This window comes from Nannobrachium achirus, assembly GCF_963921795.1.
Source record: "Nannobrachium achirus genome assembly, chromosome: 2".
Taxonomy (NCBI): Eukaryota; Metazoa; Chordata; class Actinopteri; order Myctophiformes; family Myctophidae; genus Nannobrachium; species Nannobrachium achirus.
Window position 1 is genome coordinate 9,964,154 of NC_137811.1, and position 17,980 is coordinate 9,982,133.

At 42.3% G+C, this 17,980-nt stretch overlaps 1 protein-coding gene across 2 annotated transcripts in view; it reads left to right on the forward strand.

Moving 5' to 3' along the window:
* LOC308307113 (uncharacterized protein) overlaps positions 1-7,166 on the forward strand; it is a 41,258-nt gene extending 34,092 nt beyond the window's left edge. For both annotated transcript variants that reach the window (XM_080752258.1, XM_080752259.1), the window contains exon 9: positions 5,314-7,166. In XM_080752258.1, the coding sequence (XP_080608384.1) occupies positions 5,314-5,396 (83 nt within the window). In that variant the 3' untranslated portion in view covers positions 5,397-7,166. The remainder of the gene's footprint in view (positions 1-5,313) is intronic.
* The last annotated feature ends 10,814 nt before the right edge of the window (positions 7,167-17,980 follow it).

The window sequence follows — 17,980 nt, forward strand, 5'->3', positions numbered from 1 at the left end:
AAGCTGAATTGAGGACCAGAACAACATCCTCACCTTGCAGGCTTGTCCCGCATGAGCACAGCTCTCAAGCTGGCTGCGTTGCTTCCCCTTCTGATGAGTCAAGTTTGTTGTGGAACTGCTATTGGTCTGTCACCATGGCGACACACACCCTGCTACCAAAAAATAACACACACACACACACACACACACACACACACACACAGACACAGCCAATAGATCGGCCTTAAGTAGGCCTGTCAGTTATTACACAGTCGCCTAATTATTTGACATAATCCCAATTTTGCATAATCTTCATAAGTGTTTCCATGTTGAAAAATGTTCATACTTTTCCATACATTTTCCAAAAAAAATTGCTTACAACACTTTTGTGAAGTGTTGTAAGCTTGTAGATCGGCTCTTTCTGCAACTTTACTTTAACTTTCCAAACGTGTCAGTAATTTCTTAGCGTATTTCAGATATTTGTCATACTTGTCCTGAGTAATTTGTGGTTATGAAGCCTAAAAACCAAACAAACTAAAATTGTATTGGTACTGTATGTTCCAATGTTCAATTCCAAAAACACAATTAAATCGTGGGATTAGGGATCAGAAACAGGAAGACAAGTAGTGTGAGTCACATTCAGGAGGGCTGCGTTAAGTTCTGCTCCTTTTAGTTTCAGTCAACTGGTGTTTCCCCTAATGAGCCGTTAACCGTTTCATTTTGTATTGTGAATTGATGTTTAGAACTGGCTTAGAAAAAGATTCTGTGGCAGCATGTTGATGTTTTTTCTTCTGTCTTTTATTTATACCATCCAGTAACTAGGCCTGTCACAATTATTACATCATCGTGTAATCGCAATTATTTGAGATAATCGCAATTATTTTGCATACTCGTCATAATCGGCATGTTGAAAAATAGCAGGAACAGCAGATCTACAAGCTTACAACGCGTCAGATCCTGAATGAATGAATGCTTGGCCGATGCCTTTGTGAAATGCAACGTAACCTCTTGTTTCCACAACGGTTCACGAGACTGCATTCACTTCCCTGTTTACATTTTGTGTCCACACTGTCTGCGACTCGCGGACACGAGAGACGGCCAACTCGGAATGTCCTGAGACCAAGTAGTGCCACGTGTCGTTCCAACACTTGTGACACAAAGCATGAATTGATCTTTTACAGACATTTCACCCATGAGAAAGCACTCGGCCACGGCGGCAGTTAGAGTCCAGTTGAAGGGCCTTAGCTTTCTGATGTGAACATTGATTTGTGGGCCAAGCATTGGAAAGACTAAAGCCTCTTGTTGCACTTTAGCTTTTAATTGTGCTGCCCTACTGTTGGCACAAGATGCAAACTATCTCTCTCTTGTGCACGCACGCACACAGTTCAATTCAAAGGAGCTTTATTGGCATGAGAAAACATACGTTTACATATATACAGTTGGAATGGGTACAGCATTGTGTAAACACATTTTGTTATGCACAGTATATACAGGCACATCCACACACACGATTTAACACAGGCTGTGTGTGGAGCTGTTTGCTAAGGTCGTCACTGCAGTCATGCACATGAAGTGGTTTGTTCCGCTGGTGTGTTTGAGAATAACTTGACTGGACAGCGTTGGGAGCACTGGTTCAGTACATTTAGACTGGCAACGGCGATGGTCTCTCTCTGTGTTGTCTCTCCGTCTGTGTCCTGCTCTCTTGTTGTGAAACACTTCCCAGCGTCTGTCTCATCCTGTCTGTGTTTGTCTCTCTGTTCCAGTTCTGTGCGAGAGCTCACTGCATAAATACTGCCCCAATGCCAGTGTTTCTAAACGATGCTGAGGTTTATACAAAATCGTGTTTTTGATCCAGCTTTTGTTTTTCCCCACCACCAGTGTTGAAACGGCGTCAATATATCCTTTGGATAATAGGCCGACTTCAAAATAAGAGTGTGACACGACAACACAGATTGTCAAATCGGAAGTCAATTTCCATTTAATCTAGTTTGTGCAGTTCGCCCTCGTAGAAATATGCCTTAAAATAATATATGAATAATAATTCCACAAGAAAAGAATCCTGAATTGTGATTTCAATGCTGAACAAATTCCCAACCAGCAGTTTGAATTTGCATTTGGGGTCAGTGCTACTAATTCTGGGCAGAGTCGTGTTCCTAAATGTCCCCAGCTGAACCTCCTCGCATGGGCTGCGGTCAGAGATGTCACCGTGAGCCACTTCTGCCTTCTAACCCAGCTTTTATTGGACGGCAGGGTGGTGGAATCGGTCCATCTTCTGATTTTAGAAAGGACATGTTGTTCCGTTACACCTTGGTAACATAACAGGTGCTGTGCATTAACCACGCGAACCCCGACAGCGTCCCTATTCTGCTCATGTCGTCATGGGAGGATATTCTGCCAAAATGGCCCAACATCCAGCAAAAGAGAAGTGCATCTACAAGCTTTGCAACCTGTCACATTGTGTTGTTATGAGCTTATAGGTCTTGCTGTTTGGTGTGCAGTACAGCAGAGTATTTATGGTTTAAAGGACAACTTCATTTTTTTACAACAAGGGTTCATATTTTAGATTGTAATTGGAGAAAAGAAAAGATGAGTGTTAAAATGTTTTCATTTGCTGCTTTCTATCATTTTAGTCATTTTATGTAAATATGTATTTTTAGAAACAATAAGCCCATTCCCAAGATGCTCTGCAATCTTTCATGGGCAGATGTGACTTATGGGGACTAGTTCTGTAAATGGTAATAAAGAAATCGCCGGCTTATTGTGTCTAAAAAGTATTTAGATACTTGTACGCATGGATGCTAAAATGGCTAAAACAATAGAAAGCAGTAAATGAAAACATTTTAACACATCTTTTCTCTTCTCTAATTACATCTAAATTACATCTAAAATATAATAATAATAATACATTTTATTTGTGTTGCACTTTTCATTCAGTGAATCTCAGAGTGCTACATACATTGCAAGGAAAATACATACTGAATAGTAAAAGATAATCAAAGTCAATAATATAACTTAAACAGATTCATAGTCAATAATCAAAATCAATAAAATAACAAAATAATGTTTGCAGATTGTAAAAGCACAGAAACAAAATACAAAATTGGGTCTAGGGTCTGTGGTGCTCTTTGTATGAACCCTTGTTTTAAAAAAACAAAGTTGTCTTTTAAGGAGTTAACCTGAACCCCTCCGTGATTGACTGATGGGTCTACTCTTGAGTCATATTGCTGCAGTGGATGCTGTCAGTAGAGTAGACGCATATGAACGAGCTAGGCCTGCAGAGAGCTTTAAATTGAGTTGAGGGACTGCTAACAAAATAGAATGGGAGGGTTGACTCATGACAGGAACATGCTGGGACAGGAATTAAGGGAACACCATTGAATTCAGGACATCTAAAAATATCAAGCTAGTTTTGGGTGGTTGCCTGCGGCCAATGTGTTTTATTGTTGTCGTTTATCATAAATAACTAGAATTTGTAATTTTTAAGTATTATACAGTACAGACTAATTTGTGGCTAGAGAGCAAGGGGACAGCATTGACATACAGCAAATAGTACCAGGGAATCGAACCAGGGACTTGCTGATCAGTGCATTTTGTGCCCCTGTAGTAATGGCGGTCCTAGCCGTTTGGCTATTGTGTTTTGTAATGTGTTTTAAAGGTGCAGGAAATGTGCGTGTCATTCATACCGAGCTCTGGGAAATGCTCCAGTTGACAGTAGCATGGCCCCTACCGCTTGGCTGGTAAACAACCGCAAATGGTTCAAGCAAAGGCCCGTATCAGGCTGTTCCTAGTCGGTGTCCTGAACGCCACTGGAGGTACGAAACAAGGCCAAGGAGATGCTGCTTCCAAGGTGACACTCTGTAGTTTAAAAATAGCCTCGTCCTCTTCTAGTCCAACCTCACTTGTATTCCCACAGCTCGCATACCTGCACACTCACCCAGGCTGCACTGAATACATTCGCTTGGAGCAGGCTTGTTTTCGTCCAGCGACCACCAAAGTACACGGTTCCCACGGTCATAAAAAATATTTTTCCAGTACTGGAAAAGTTTTGGAATTGATCAAGGGTCCTGGAAGGTCCTGGAAAAAATAGCTATGCATTGTCTTTGGTTATTGATTTTGTTAATACCTCTGAAATTACAAATGTGCCAAATTGTCAAATATTAGAGGCAGAAATTGTGAAAATAGCCGATCTACATGCTCACAACGCCTTGTGAGCATGTAGATCTGCTATTTTCACAATAGAACGGCGTTATACAAAATTCCTCAACTCTTAGTGCTTGTCAGGGTGCCGGGGTCCCCAGTTAAAACATGATTATTTCGGGGGCCACAGCCTGAAAAGGTTGAGAACCACTGCCATACACTACCTGTCTTTGGGCATTGCGCATAAGAATAAGTGACTTGTTATTGAGCTGAATTATTGTTATATAGTCCTGGAAACTGGGTTAAATATTCTGGAAAAGTTTTGGAAATGAATTGGTAAAAATGTGTGGGAACCCTGTAAAGACTTGTGCTGCACAAAGAAGATTGCACAGTTGTTTTTCCCTGCCAAACCTATGGTAATGACAGTGGTCTGTGTGACACTGGTAGCGTGACAAACGGGTGGATTGGGCATCTGGCGTACCACGTTTCAGGATGGAGAGGATTTTTTTTTGGGTCCTGCCGGCCACTAAGTGGAGAGGGCCAGTCCTTCAGTAGCACCGGGCCGGCCCACAAAGCAGAGAGAATTACATGGTTGTCACTGGCTTGTCTATCATCTGAATACCGGGCCTAGTAGCCCAATCACAGTGGCTCAGGAGTCCCACCCAAACATATGACAGCTGATACAAGCCCACAACGTGTCGCTACCAAGCCCGCGTTGTGTGCTTGTAGATGTTCTATGTTCTGTTCGTGCCAGTTGTGGTTGCCGGGTCTGGGCCAAGATGTCAGGGCCTTATGTCCCAGTCCGGTCCTGGTGACAAATAAACTATATGAAAATGTGACGGTAAACAAGTATTTATATCAGTTGATCTTGACTTAAGACTTTTATTCATGTTACTTGAAAGATTGGCCTTCTGAAAAAAATATTAAAAAATGAATAAAACTTTAAAAGAATATTTGTAATACTTGCGTTCTGTTCTTATGTTTTATTCCTGTGTGAAATAATTGCACGAACAAACACAACCTGTGTGTGGGGAACTTTGAGCCCGATTTATACTTTGTCGTATGACGGTGTCGCTCGCCGAAAATGTCCGTGAGCTTCTAGATCTCCCTTTCTTCCCGGCATGCAACACCACCTGCAACGGGAGCATAAATGTAGCATTTTAATCACTAAAATTCCATTTCTGTTCCTCCCGGCAGATTCCCTGGAGTCGGCCAAGGAAGCCAACGTGAAGCTCAACGCCACGCTCAACCAGACCCTGGAGGAGCTCAACTCCTGCTGAGCTGCTGCTCCTGCCACCACCACCTCCTCCTCCACCTCCTCCTTCTCTATCCATGTACCTTCCTCCTCCCGCCCTCCACCTCCACCTCTCTCTGTCACTAGTGTGTTGAGTGAGATCTTTAACGGGGGTTCGGGGGGTGAGATGTCATTCGAGTCAGTTTTGTTTTTGTTCCGGTGGAGGTAGCAATCTTGTCACCACGGCATTCCTTCTCTCCTCATTCGAACCCTCCCTTCTCCTCCTCCACCCATGTGTGTCCTCTATCCTTGTTTCTTTGAGTAAGAGGAAAGCTCTCTTTGGCCGTGCCATACCTAGCCAAAATGTTATTTCCTTTTCCCCACGAGGCCACTATCTCCTCTCCTCTCCTCGCCTCTCTCTGCTCTACGAGAGGACTTGTCCATCTCCACATTCCCTAATTTAGCCAAGTTCAACCGTTTTCTCCCATTGCTTTCTAAAACATTCCTGCTTCGAGCGTGCAATTGTTCTTTTTCCCCTGAGAGGATTCCTTGCTTTTACATTCCTCCTGTCTGTCTTGTCTGGCCTTAAACGTCCCAAGTGTGGTCTGTTTAACAGGGCTTAACTAGCGCTCTTCTGTATGCACACAACATCTCTGGAGGAGCCTGAATGGCACGCCTCTCACCTTTTTTTTTTTTTTCTTTTTTTTTTTAAATAACAACACAGGAGACATGTTTAGATGACAAGCACTAATGTGGTTTTTGTTCACGTCCCTTGCCAAGCTGAATCATCTTTGTCTCTCCCCCCCCCCCCCCCCCCCCCCCCCACACACACACACACACACCAGTTGTCCTAAACCCTCACCCCATCCTAGCCTCATCCTCCCTCTCAGAGACGCCCACCGAAACCACACCTTCTCTTCCTGTCAGCTGACTGTGCCAACCCCCTGCTCCTCCCCCTTTTCTTCTCCTCCTCCTCAGTATTTAATGTTGATATGAGAGGCCAGACTGGGAGATAAAAACCTGTTGGTTTATCTGGTATAAGGGAGATGTTTAACATTTTAGGTCGTTTCATTAACCACTTCCAAACCTGGGCGGCCCTATTTCGGGCACGTCACTATAGGCAAAGTTTTCGAAATAAAAGAAAATGGCACAAATAGCCGACGGACGAGCTCTTAGCGAGCTCGTTCCTTCGGCCGTTTCCGCCGCACATCGATGTATAAACTATGGTGTAAGTGGTTATGGCTCGCCATCGCATGACTGTATGTGGAACGGTTTGTTTGTTCTTCTCAACTCTTTAACACGGGGGAATTGATTTAGTTTGTCTGTTTAGATGAGGCTGAATGTCATATCTGCAACTGGAAGTTAACCACAAATGTATTGACCATGTTTAGTTTTTTTTGTTTTATCTGGGTTTGCCAGTGATTTTATTATCAGTTATTTTTATGAGGTGATGTGTGGTCAGGGTGTAGGGGAGAGGGGAGTGATCAGCCAATCACATCGACACATTCCACTGCCAAAACGGACAGCCCGCGGGGCCAATGACGGGCAACTATGGAGAAGGGAGACCCGCCTCTTTATCAGGATGGATGATTTAACTTTTTTGTTTTGTCTGCATAATGAACCCTATGAAATGAAATAAAGTAAAGATGTATGGCATGGAAAACATGTTTTTAACTGGAAGCTTGCCCTCAACATGGCCGAGTTAAAGCCTTTTTGTTACCAGTTATTTTCTCATTGTAAGAATCATGACAGAAGTAATTGACACAGGATTTTCTTTTTAAAAAAATAAAGCACCATGATTGGTATTTACATTCCAGACTGTTGTTTTTTATTTGATCAAAAAAGAACCTCTCCTTGCACCTCTCTGGTTAATGCAGAGTTTGAGGTAGTTCACTTAGTTTCCATCGATACATGGCTGTAAAACTTAATTACACATTCAGTGTAAGAATATGTAGTTAACGCTAAACACCCACAATATTTAAATCAATTGTACGCACTTTCACTGAACACTATCCAGACAAGGGACTTCTGATGTGTGTTGCTTGCCAAAACTAACTGATGTTGATTGAGCCAGAATATCGAAATTAACATGATTCCAACATTAATATCCTTTTTTTCTGATGGTGTGAATTGTTTATATAATTTCAATGGTTAATGATCAAAGTGTAAAGCACACTGAATTATATTTTTTTACCCCAGAGAAAATCAAGTTCTTCAGGCACATTCCAAATCCAATTATCATTGTTTAAAGTCAAACTGCTGGCTATTTTCTGAAAGTGAATGACCTTATTTTCCACAGCTGTAACTAAATAATAATAATAATGATCCAAAACATGTCCATGACACACATTGAAATTTCCATGACCGCACATACCTTATTTTACCAATTTCATTTAGTAAAATGCATGTAACAACGTGTTTAGGAAGCTTCCGTGATTTCATTGTCTGGCCTGCAGTGTGTCTGTCTGTTGTTGAAATACTTTGTATCCTGGCTGCAAAAAATTACTTTGAATTTTGGAATCAATAAATCTTTGTCTTGTGTTAGTATAGTACATAATATTGTATACTCAAGACAAAAGTATAACTCTTACACTTCAATAGTGGCCACTGCTATCTGCCGTCTTAACCAGTAGATGGCGCCATGACCAAACAAGTTTAAGGCACTATCATCAGCTTCATGTAAGGTCAAGGATCCCCAAATTGATATGCATTAGAACCCCGTTTCCCTCTTGAAAATATGTTGTGCCACAAGAGACCTCAATAAGAGAATGTTGTTTGTTGTTAGATTTCATATAGAATACCACCAATAGGCCACATTCTGAATGGAAACTATTCTCTCATTGGGCTAACGCTAACTTCTTCTAGCCAGATATAATTTTATAAAACACAAAATATCAATGCACCCTCCTCTGCTCCTCTGAGTCCAAACATGCAAGTTTATTGTTTGAGAATTTGACAAAATGTTCTGCCGCTCGAATGACTGTCTGTGCGAGTGCTTCTGTTATGTTTCCAGTGGGACTACAGTTCAGTGCAGCAGTGGCTACTTCCGATACTCGCCATTTGGACAAGGCAATTCTCTTGAATGCTGTCAGTTATGGCATGGAAAGATAGCATTTGCATTTCTTTCACCATAGTAAAAACTGCATTCATGGTCTGGAGAGGGCACTTTTAACAGATGGATAAAAGGGCAGGGGCTCAAGCCCCCTTTGATGTCTATGTGTGCATGTGCCTGTCTGGCGGACTCGGACAGGATATTACTGCAATACACACACACACACACACACACAGAAGTGGCAAAAACATAATGAAGAAATGAGAATCGAATATAATATATATCTAATCTGTAATTTGGTATTAGAAATTCACCCATGTCTAGTTCACATCACATCACAACCTCTGGCCACAGCCCTTTTCACACAGCCAATTCCGCTATTCTGAAGCTGATCCTTGAAATTGGGAAACTTCATGATTTCCCATTTCCCCTTGCTCCACTAATCACTGCTGACCAAACAGATCCATACTTTACATCTCTCAAGCTGAGTACAATTCAAACACGTGGTTATACATCATTTAGTAATCAGTCAATCCATCTCTATCTGTCACATCCGCGTCACATTACAGGTCATATGGGTTAAATTCTTCATTGTGCAGACCCATCATTGCAGTGAAGATAGAGTGGAATGGAGCATAAAGGGAAAAGGAGAGGGGATTAGGAGACGCATAAATTGCATGGCATCTGCACAATAAGATAAGGTCCAAAGGATGCATCTAAAGTGCATGGTAAAATGAAATACATGTAATAGGACAAACCTCCCATCGGCTGCTCAAGTGTCAAAGTTAAAGGGACGCCAGGAAATGCAACTATAAGCAGCGTTATTCTGAGCTTGATGTGATCGCGCTCACTGTGACAAAAGTGGTGTAAGGCAACTGAAACAAGATCCTAACCCATTTAATGGGTTAGGACCCAAACGGGCCAGGTGGCAGGCAGGGGCGTCACAGGGGGGGGGGGGGGGGGGATTTTGCTTCGGGGGTGGGGGGGGGGGGGGGTCCCTGGAACTAAATATTTTGAGATGGGTACGTGTCCGTAGCCAAATAGTCTATATATATTTAACCATCATTATGCTGAATGTATCATATACAATTGTCTTGCTAGAAGCTGACTGGTAAACATGAAGTTGAAAACGTGTTGTATTGGCCGTGTTCTATTGGCCGATGGATGGACCGGCAGAGGCCAGTCAAGTGAGGGCCCCCAAACGTCCCTACCTAGAAGACACGGAGGAAGGACAGAATGTATATTTCATTCAATTCACTCACTATTTTTTCTCCCTAAATCATAGCTTGTAGATCGTCAATCTTTCACAGACGAGATTCGGTGTTGAGGGAAAAATAAGGGGTCTAGTAGACCTAAATACCTCAGGGGACTCCGGTCAATGAGGTTAAGCATTGTTTGACAAGTTTTAAAGTTTTAGAACCTACAGTATGTACCGTGTGTTCAAGATTTAAGATTTGTGTACATCTTACACATAGGATTATTTTGTTTTGGTTCCTCCTCATACATTTTTGCAGGATAACAGTAAAATATAATCCTTAATCTGATGTTATTATAATATGTTTTTATTTTTCTTATCTTGGCTCCACTGCAGCTCCGACCGCGAGCGGTGGGGTACAAAACTAAATTGTGTATTGTATCGCTTGGAAAAAAGAAATTGTAGATGTGACGTTCACAATGACAATACTGTCCACAGCATTTGTGTCCCAAATGAGCCGCCGCAGTGGACTACGGTGGCTCAAAGGGGACTTTGGATGAAATCACAGGAGAAAACTTGTTTTGCAAGACTTCAGTAAGTACACTATGGAGAGTATTAAAGGGGAAAACCACCCTTTTCATTATTGAACGATGTCATTAATATAGCCTACCTTAGAGAAGATTTTTTTTTTTTAAAGTTCCCCCCTTCTGTGTTGCCTAGAATAGGAGGATTGATTTTGGGGTTTGCATTGTAAATCATGTATCAAAAATGTCCACACAACTCCTCTAATGTATATTAATGACATAGTTCAATATGGGTGGTTTTCCCCTTTAAGTCATTATGAACAACACAAATACAAATAAATTAAAAAAATCTGAGCGATACAAATTAGTCATTTAGCGTAATGCCCACTGCTCACATGCTGTGGTGGACTTGTTGTGGGATATCATAGCATCAGATTAAGATAATAAAATGGACCTGGAATTCTCCTTTAAGACATCAAGTCAGATAGCAATAAACACATTATTAAAGGTAATTAATTAATAATACAAATCTAAAGAATTAAAACATATAACTCAAATGTAACATGAGACACTTCGCTTGTATTAACTTATGTCCTAAAATAAGTCTGCAGGGTCTTTTTGAATTGCCCTATAAACCTAATCCTCACAAATGGGACAGTAGCCCGTGAGCACTGCGCTTGTGGACCCCCTGTATGACCAGAACCTCACAAACCTGAGCAGATGACCTGCAGTCTGACATTGGAAGTAGCAGAATTCTTTGTTACACATTCTGTCAGCGAAGACTCAGATCCACGGCAGGTAGATTTAATCCACCATGCAGGTTCATCTCGAGAACCAGAAGTAGTTTCTGTTGAAAGAGCTGAGCCACAGTCCAGCTGTCTACACGCTACAGATGATATCTTGAGGTTCCAGTCAGACCAATACACCACTGGTCTCCACTCTCCCTGGTGTTTCATCTCTAGTCTACCAGTACAGTTACTGGTTCCTCCCACCAACCTGACATTATCAGACTCTGTACGAAGACAGGAGACTTTTTTAAGTAATAAAAAAGTAATATGAATTTCATTATCAAATAATAAACCGAACCAAAAGTTTATTTGTCTTTTACCTGAGCAGGTGAGACCAACAACCTTGTCAGGTGAGCAGGTGTTGTTTCTAGTTGAGTTTGAGGTTCCACAGTCCAGGAGAACAGACTCGTTGCCTTCACACTGGAACTCTTTGGTCCACATTGATGCATTCACTTCTCCATAGAGCACCCCCTGGAGGAGTGAAGGAGCCCCACAGCCAAGCTCCCTACAGACCACCTCTGCATCCTGCTGATCACCTTCACACACTGAGACCCACGACTGATTAGACTTCACCTCCACTCTGCCTGAACACAAACTAGTCCCATTCACCAACCTCACAGACTCTGGAGAGAGAGAGAGAGAGAGAGAGAGAGAGCGCAATTTGAAGTGCTTTGCTGTGGTGCTGAAGGGTTTACAGGGGTATAGGATCTTTACATCTATGAGGTAAAGGTATGTGTTTGCATCAAAGGACTGGAGTGCATTGTGCATTAACTGTTTTCCTGTAACAGCAAACAATGCTATACTGCTTGTATGCAGCATCTAAATCATTTTTATGCAAGGTACAGTTCCTGCTGCCACCAAACTCAAAACAGGATCCCACGGCTATAGTTCTAAACGGGCCTGAAAATTAAGGCCCGGCACTAACTGGGCCCTAATTGGGCCGGCCCGAGGCCCTATATAGTTAGCAAACATTTTAGGCCCTACCCGGCCCGAAAACGTCAGGGTGGGTCGGGTATGGTCGGGTTTAGAAAGAATTTGAGAACTCTATCACAGAGTAATAGTAACTAGAGAAATTGCAATTTGGGAAATTGCGAGTGTGGTTGCATAAAAAATTACATAAAAAAAGTTACCTTACTATATATGGTGTTTCCCATTCAAAGTCAATGGGAAAAGTTACGTCATAAAAGTTACTCACTATATATGGAGTTTCCCATTCAAAGTCAATGGGAAAAGTTACGTCATAAAAGTTACTCACTATATATGGAGTTTCCCATTCAAGTCAATGAGACTAAGAGTTTTGAAAAATGCAAAATTCCCCAGAGTAATAATGTGGTTGCCCTGGCAACCACACTAATAAAAAAATATATATATATTTCTTTTTCTTCATTGAGCCCGAGGCCCTACCCAGCCCGACTAATTAGCATACATTTTAGGCCCTACCCTAATGTCGGGTCGGGTTCGGGTATGGTCGGGTTCGGGCAGAATTTGAGAAGTTGTATTCAGATTTTACTTGGTAAGTGATGAGGAGTCCAATGTGTCACGTAGAAAAAGGGTTGTAGTGGAATAAAAGTCCCAATGAATAGAACAACTCAAGCAAAGTATAAATCCCACACACATACAGGAAGACGCATGCAGATAGAGATGGACATTGAGACAGACAGAAAGACACATGCAGTGGATTTATAAACAGATTAAGCCCCTATCAGAGTCTGCGGTGAAGAGCAAATTTTAGGTGATAAGATATCCACCTAAAGTGAGAAAACAAGTGGAGGCCATCATAGTCAGTCACGGTGAAGTCCTATCACTGTGACTGACTGGTCTAGATCGACCAATCAGTGAACAGGGTGATGGGCCGATCTGTCTGAAAGGGGTTCGCGGTGGATAGCTCTTCACCGCGAGTAATGACATAATGTTGTAGTTTTATGACTTAAAGACTACACCACGGTGGATAGCTTATCACCGCGCCTGCGGTGCCTACTATGATAGGGGCTTTAGTCAGTGTTACCTGAGCAGTTCACCTCCAGCCTGACATTGGACCTTTCGTAGCTTTTTGTTACACACTCCCGCAGTGAAGACTCAGATCCAACACACGTAGTTATAATCCAAAAAAACAATTGGACAGGTTTAGAACTGAAACTCCTTTTTGTTGAAACAGCAGAGCCACAGTCCAGCTGTCTACATACTACAGACGATGTCTCCAGGTTCCAGTCAGACCAACCAGCCACTGGTAACCACCCTCCTCGTAATCCCATCTCCACTCTACCAGAACATTTACTGGTTCCTCCCACCAACCTGACATCATCAGGCTCTGTACAGAGAGGATTGTATAAGCAGTACAAAAGGTAATATTATTAATTTCATTATAAAATAATAACCCAAACCAAAACTGTTGTTTGCCTTTTACCTGAGCAGGTGAGTCCAACAGTCTTGTCAGGCAACGTCGAGATGTTTCTAGTTGAGTTTGAGGTTCCACAGTCCAGCAGAACAGACTCGTTGCCTTCACACTGGAACTCTTTGGTCCACATTGATGCATTCACTTCTCCATAGAGCACCCCCTGGAGGAGTGAAGGAGCCCCACAGCCAAGCTCCCTACAGACCACCTCTGCATCCTGCTGGTCAAAGTCACCTTCACACACTGAGACCCACGACTGATTAGACTTCACCTCCACACTGCCTGAACACAAACTAGTCCCATTCACCAACCTCACAGACTCTGGAGACACAGAAAGAGGGAGAATACAAAGAGGTATATGATAATAACAACAACAATAAAACAACTGTATTACCTCACCAAATGTAGTACAAATGGTACAATAGGCCTACCTACAAATAGTAGAAAACATTCCTGAGATGCCTTATATTTTATGACATTAGTTATCAGTATGTGTTATTTAGTTTGATATCTGAGAACTGGCAACGCCTCTCTCCTATACCTAAGAAAAACAATCAGTTCAACACAGTGTGACACTGATAATGTGCGATCATAGTGCCCGGATTCGGACGCAAGTGTAAGAAATCAGATAGATATAATATAGATATTTATACAAGTCAAAATCTTTCAATTGCTCACTTTGAAAAACCAAGTGGCTTAATGAATTGGCTAATCTGACATTTGGCCATTACACTTTTCTGCTTTTTCCCATTTTCCTCATTTTGTTGAACACCTCTTGTGAGCCAGGCTCTCACAACAGACAGACAGACAAAGATGGATAGATTGTTTGCTTTACCTGAACATTTCACATTCAGGATGACTCCTTTGCTACACAATCTGTCAATGAAGACTCAGTCCCAGCACAGGAAGGCAAAATCATCCATGCAGGTCCATATATGCATATCCCTTGGATCATAAATTTCACTGAAACAGCAGAGCCACAGTCCAGCTGTCTACACACTACAGATGATGACTTCAGGTCAGGCAAACCAACCACTGGCCTCCACTCTCCCTGGTGTTTCATCTCCAGTCTACCAGTACATTTACTGGTTCCTCCCCCCAACCTGACAACATCAGGATCTGTACAGAGACAAGAGAGCAAGCTCAAAAACAGTAATATTACTTTCATTAGCAGAACATGTTCTAGGCTAATTAATATCTAATATTATCTTTCGTATTTATTTACCTGGTGAGTTTTGTGTTGGCTTCAACTGCAGAGCTAAGGAGGAAAATACATAAAATAAATTAGATTAACAAAGTATGTGGATCTGCACATACATATATTAATTGTCCATCAATATCCTTCATAGTTTCAGAGTGTTACAATGCCAACTCGATAGCACATCAGTATACATTTATTTTACTTAGTTCTTGCAATATAGAGTAAGCCCAGCTCCTCATCCAGACATCAGTCATACATCAAAACTCGACTACTGGGAATCCCGGAATGTAGGCCTACACTTAAAGGGGCACTCCACCACTTTTCAACCTATGTTCATATAATTGGTCCTCACTCAAAAATAGCGTTTTCTTTTTTTTTTTTCTCAGAGGAGGGCTGTGGGCAGGTCAGAAACCCATCGTCTTGTGACATCATCGATTGCCAATCCAGCTTATAGAAACTGCAGGCTTTCTATTCCTGAAAAGTTGCAATTTTAAAGTGGAAGCCATTGTTCTCGCGATAATAAAAATCTAAATATTTTTTTCAAAAATATTGATAAAAAAATCTTTTTTGGAAAATGATGATGTCACAAGACGATGGATTCTGAACTTCCCACAGCTCTCCTAGGAGACTTGGACTGAGTAGAAAGAAATGGTGATATTTTATCATGAACATTAGTGAGGACCTATTATATGAAGACAGGTTGAAAAGTGGTGAACTACTCCTTTAAGTTGCTGCCCGCACAGAGTACTATACAACACTGATGTTGGCCTTCAAAGCAGTGAAAGGTATATGGCCTTCAAAGCCTGATCGAACCCTGATCTGTGATCTCCGTGGCGTGAGTAATCAATAGAAACAAAGTCATTTTGGGGGTGAACTTCTCCTTTAATCTAAATCTGTAGCCCGCTAAAGATTCTCTCAACCAGTGTTCTTCAACCAACAAGTAGTGTATTATTAAAACAGAGTCATACCTGAGCTCCAGAGCAGAATGGACAGCACCGCCACCATCGTTTCACCCATGTCTGGGATTCAGTCACACTTAAGTCTGACCTGGAACTACACTGAACAACACTTGCTGTCTAGACCTACACTGAGCAACACTACTGTAGATGTCTGGTACTTCACGGATCAACACTTACTGTCTAGACCTACACTGAGCAACACTACTGTAGATGTCTGGTACTTCACGGATCAACACTTACTGTCTGGTGCTGTAGTTCCACACAGACTCTCTTATATCTACTCATTTTTGATACGTCAGCTGTCCTTATCTCATCATCAGGTCTCCTGATAGCTTGTAGCGAAACAACACCTGCTCGTCTTACAAGTCTGTTGGACTCACCTGCTCAGGTAAAAAGAAGAAGGAAAGAAAAAAAGAAAAAGACTTTTGGTTTGGACAGTTTTATAACTAAAGTATTATTATGTTATTGCTTATTCTTGTCTCTATAGAGCCTGTTGATGTCAGGTTGGTGGGAGGAACCAGTAACTGTGCTGGTAGACTGGAGATGAAACACAAGAAAGAGTGGAGACCAGTGGATGGTCAGTCTGACTGGAACCTGAAGGTGTCATCTGTAGTGTGTAGACAGATTGACTGCGGCTCTGCAGTTGCAATAGGGAAGGTTTCTGGTTTTCCAAGTACATTATGGAGTACTATGTCTTCCTGTCGTGGATCTGAGACTTCACTGAGGGACTGTGTATCAAAGAAGCGTCTTATATCCCCTGTCAGACTGACATTGACCTGCTTAGGTAACAATAATATTATGATAATGATTTCAACAATGACAGTATATCTATCTATCTATCTATCTATCTATCTATCTATCTATCTATCTATCTATCTATCTATCTATCCATCCATCCATCCATCCATCCATCCATCCATCCATCCATCCATCCATCCATCCATCCACCCACCCACCCACTCATCCATCCATCCATCGACAGTGTGTGTCCATTTATCTGTCTGTTTCTGTTTCTGTCCTTCCTTATGGCTAAAGTATAATTATATATGTATTAACAATGCAGTTATTTGTAGAACTCACTCACAGTTTACAGTGAAGTTGTCCACATGTATCACAACATCAAAGTTAATTACAAATATACTTTGCTCTGAACTTTGTACAATGAAGGTCATACCATTGTGTCCGATCCTAAACTGAGGAACTCTTTGACAACTTGCAGAATCAGTAAACATAATAACACAGGAACAGTCCAGGGAGGACGATTCAATAGAAACAGGCAGTCACATGCAGACTGTTATTTCATCCAATCACCTCTGTCTTGATACAGAGCTGCTGTTTAAGCCAAACATCTCCTTCTCCATCAACCTGCTCTCTGAGGGCCAGCAGCAGGGGTTGCAGGTGGTGGAGGGATCCAACTTCACCATCAGCTGCTCCATCAAGCCACAGTACCCAGGAGGCTCCTTCCACCTCACCTTCACTGGATCCCACACAACACACAACCAGCCAGCTGTCAATCACTCTGCCGACTTCCTGTTTCCCTCAGCGAGCCACAGCCACCATGGGAACTACAGCTGCGTTTATCACCTCAACGTTTTTAATCACGCCATCTCCTCCGAGAGCGAGCTCCTCTCTCTCGCTGTCACAGGTAGTCTGAATGAAGTGGATTGTTCAATATGACGCATGCATTCAGAAACGTTAATCAAATCAACTTGAAAGCTGAAAGATGTTCCTTACATGATGTTCAGTGACGTTTTTATTCCAACATCTCTCTCTCTCTCTCACAGCCTATCGTCTGACAGCTGACATCATCAGAGTTACACTCGTAGTGCTGGTGCTGCTGCTGCTGTTAATCAGAGTCCTCTATCATCTATGGATGGTAATGCATCTTTATTCAATACACGACTGGAATGTAAATGAGAGTTAGACAGCTCTTTTTATTTAAGATACAGTTAAAAGAGGGGGGCACGGTGGCGCAGTGGTTAGCGCTTCGCCTCACAGCTAGAAGGTCCTGGGTTCGATTCCCGCCGGGGGACGCTGTGGGCGCTGGCGGCGTGTTCCTCCTCCGCGTCATCAGCGCCCACACCCTAGGTGGGGTTGGCGATAGGGCCTTTCTGTGTGGAGTTTGCATGTTCTCCCCGTGTCTCCTAGGGTTGATACCCTCACAAAAACATGCACGTAATCCTGGTCTCAATAATGCCTCCCCCTGGCCAGCCGGGGCGCCTGATGGAGGGGAAAGGAACTGGTTGGAATAACGTGTTCCTTCCACGCGCTACGTCCAAACCAGTGAAATCTCCACTGTCAGGTGAAAAGAAGCAACTTGGACTCCTCATGCATAGAAGGAAGCATGAGGTCAGTCCGTTGTCTCCCCAGGCACGGCAGAGGGAGAGCAGAGCCCAGGATTACATAGGCAATTAGCACTGGGTGAAAAAATGGGTTACAAAATTGTGGGATAAAAATTAAAAAAAAAAAAAAAAAAGATCCAGTTAATGTTGGGTGATGCTGTGTTTCTCCAGGCCACC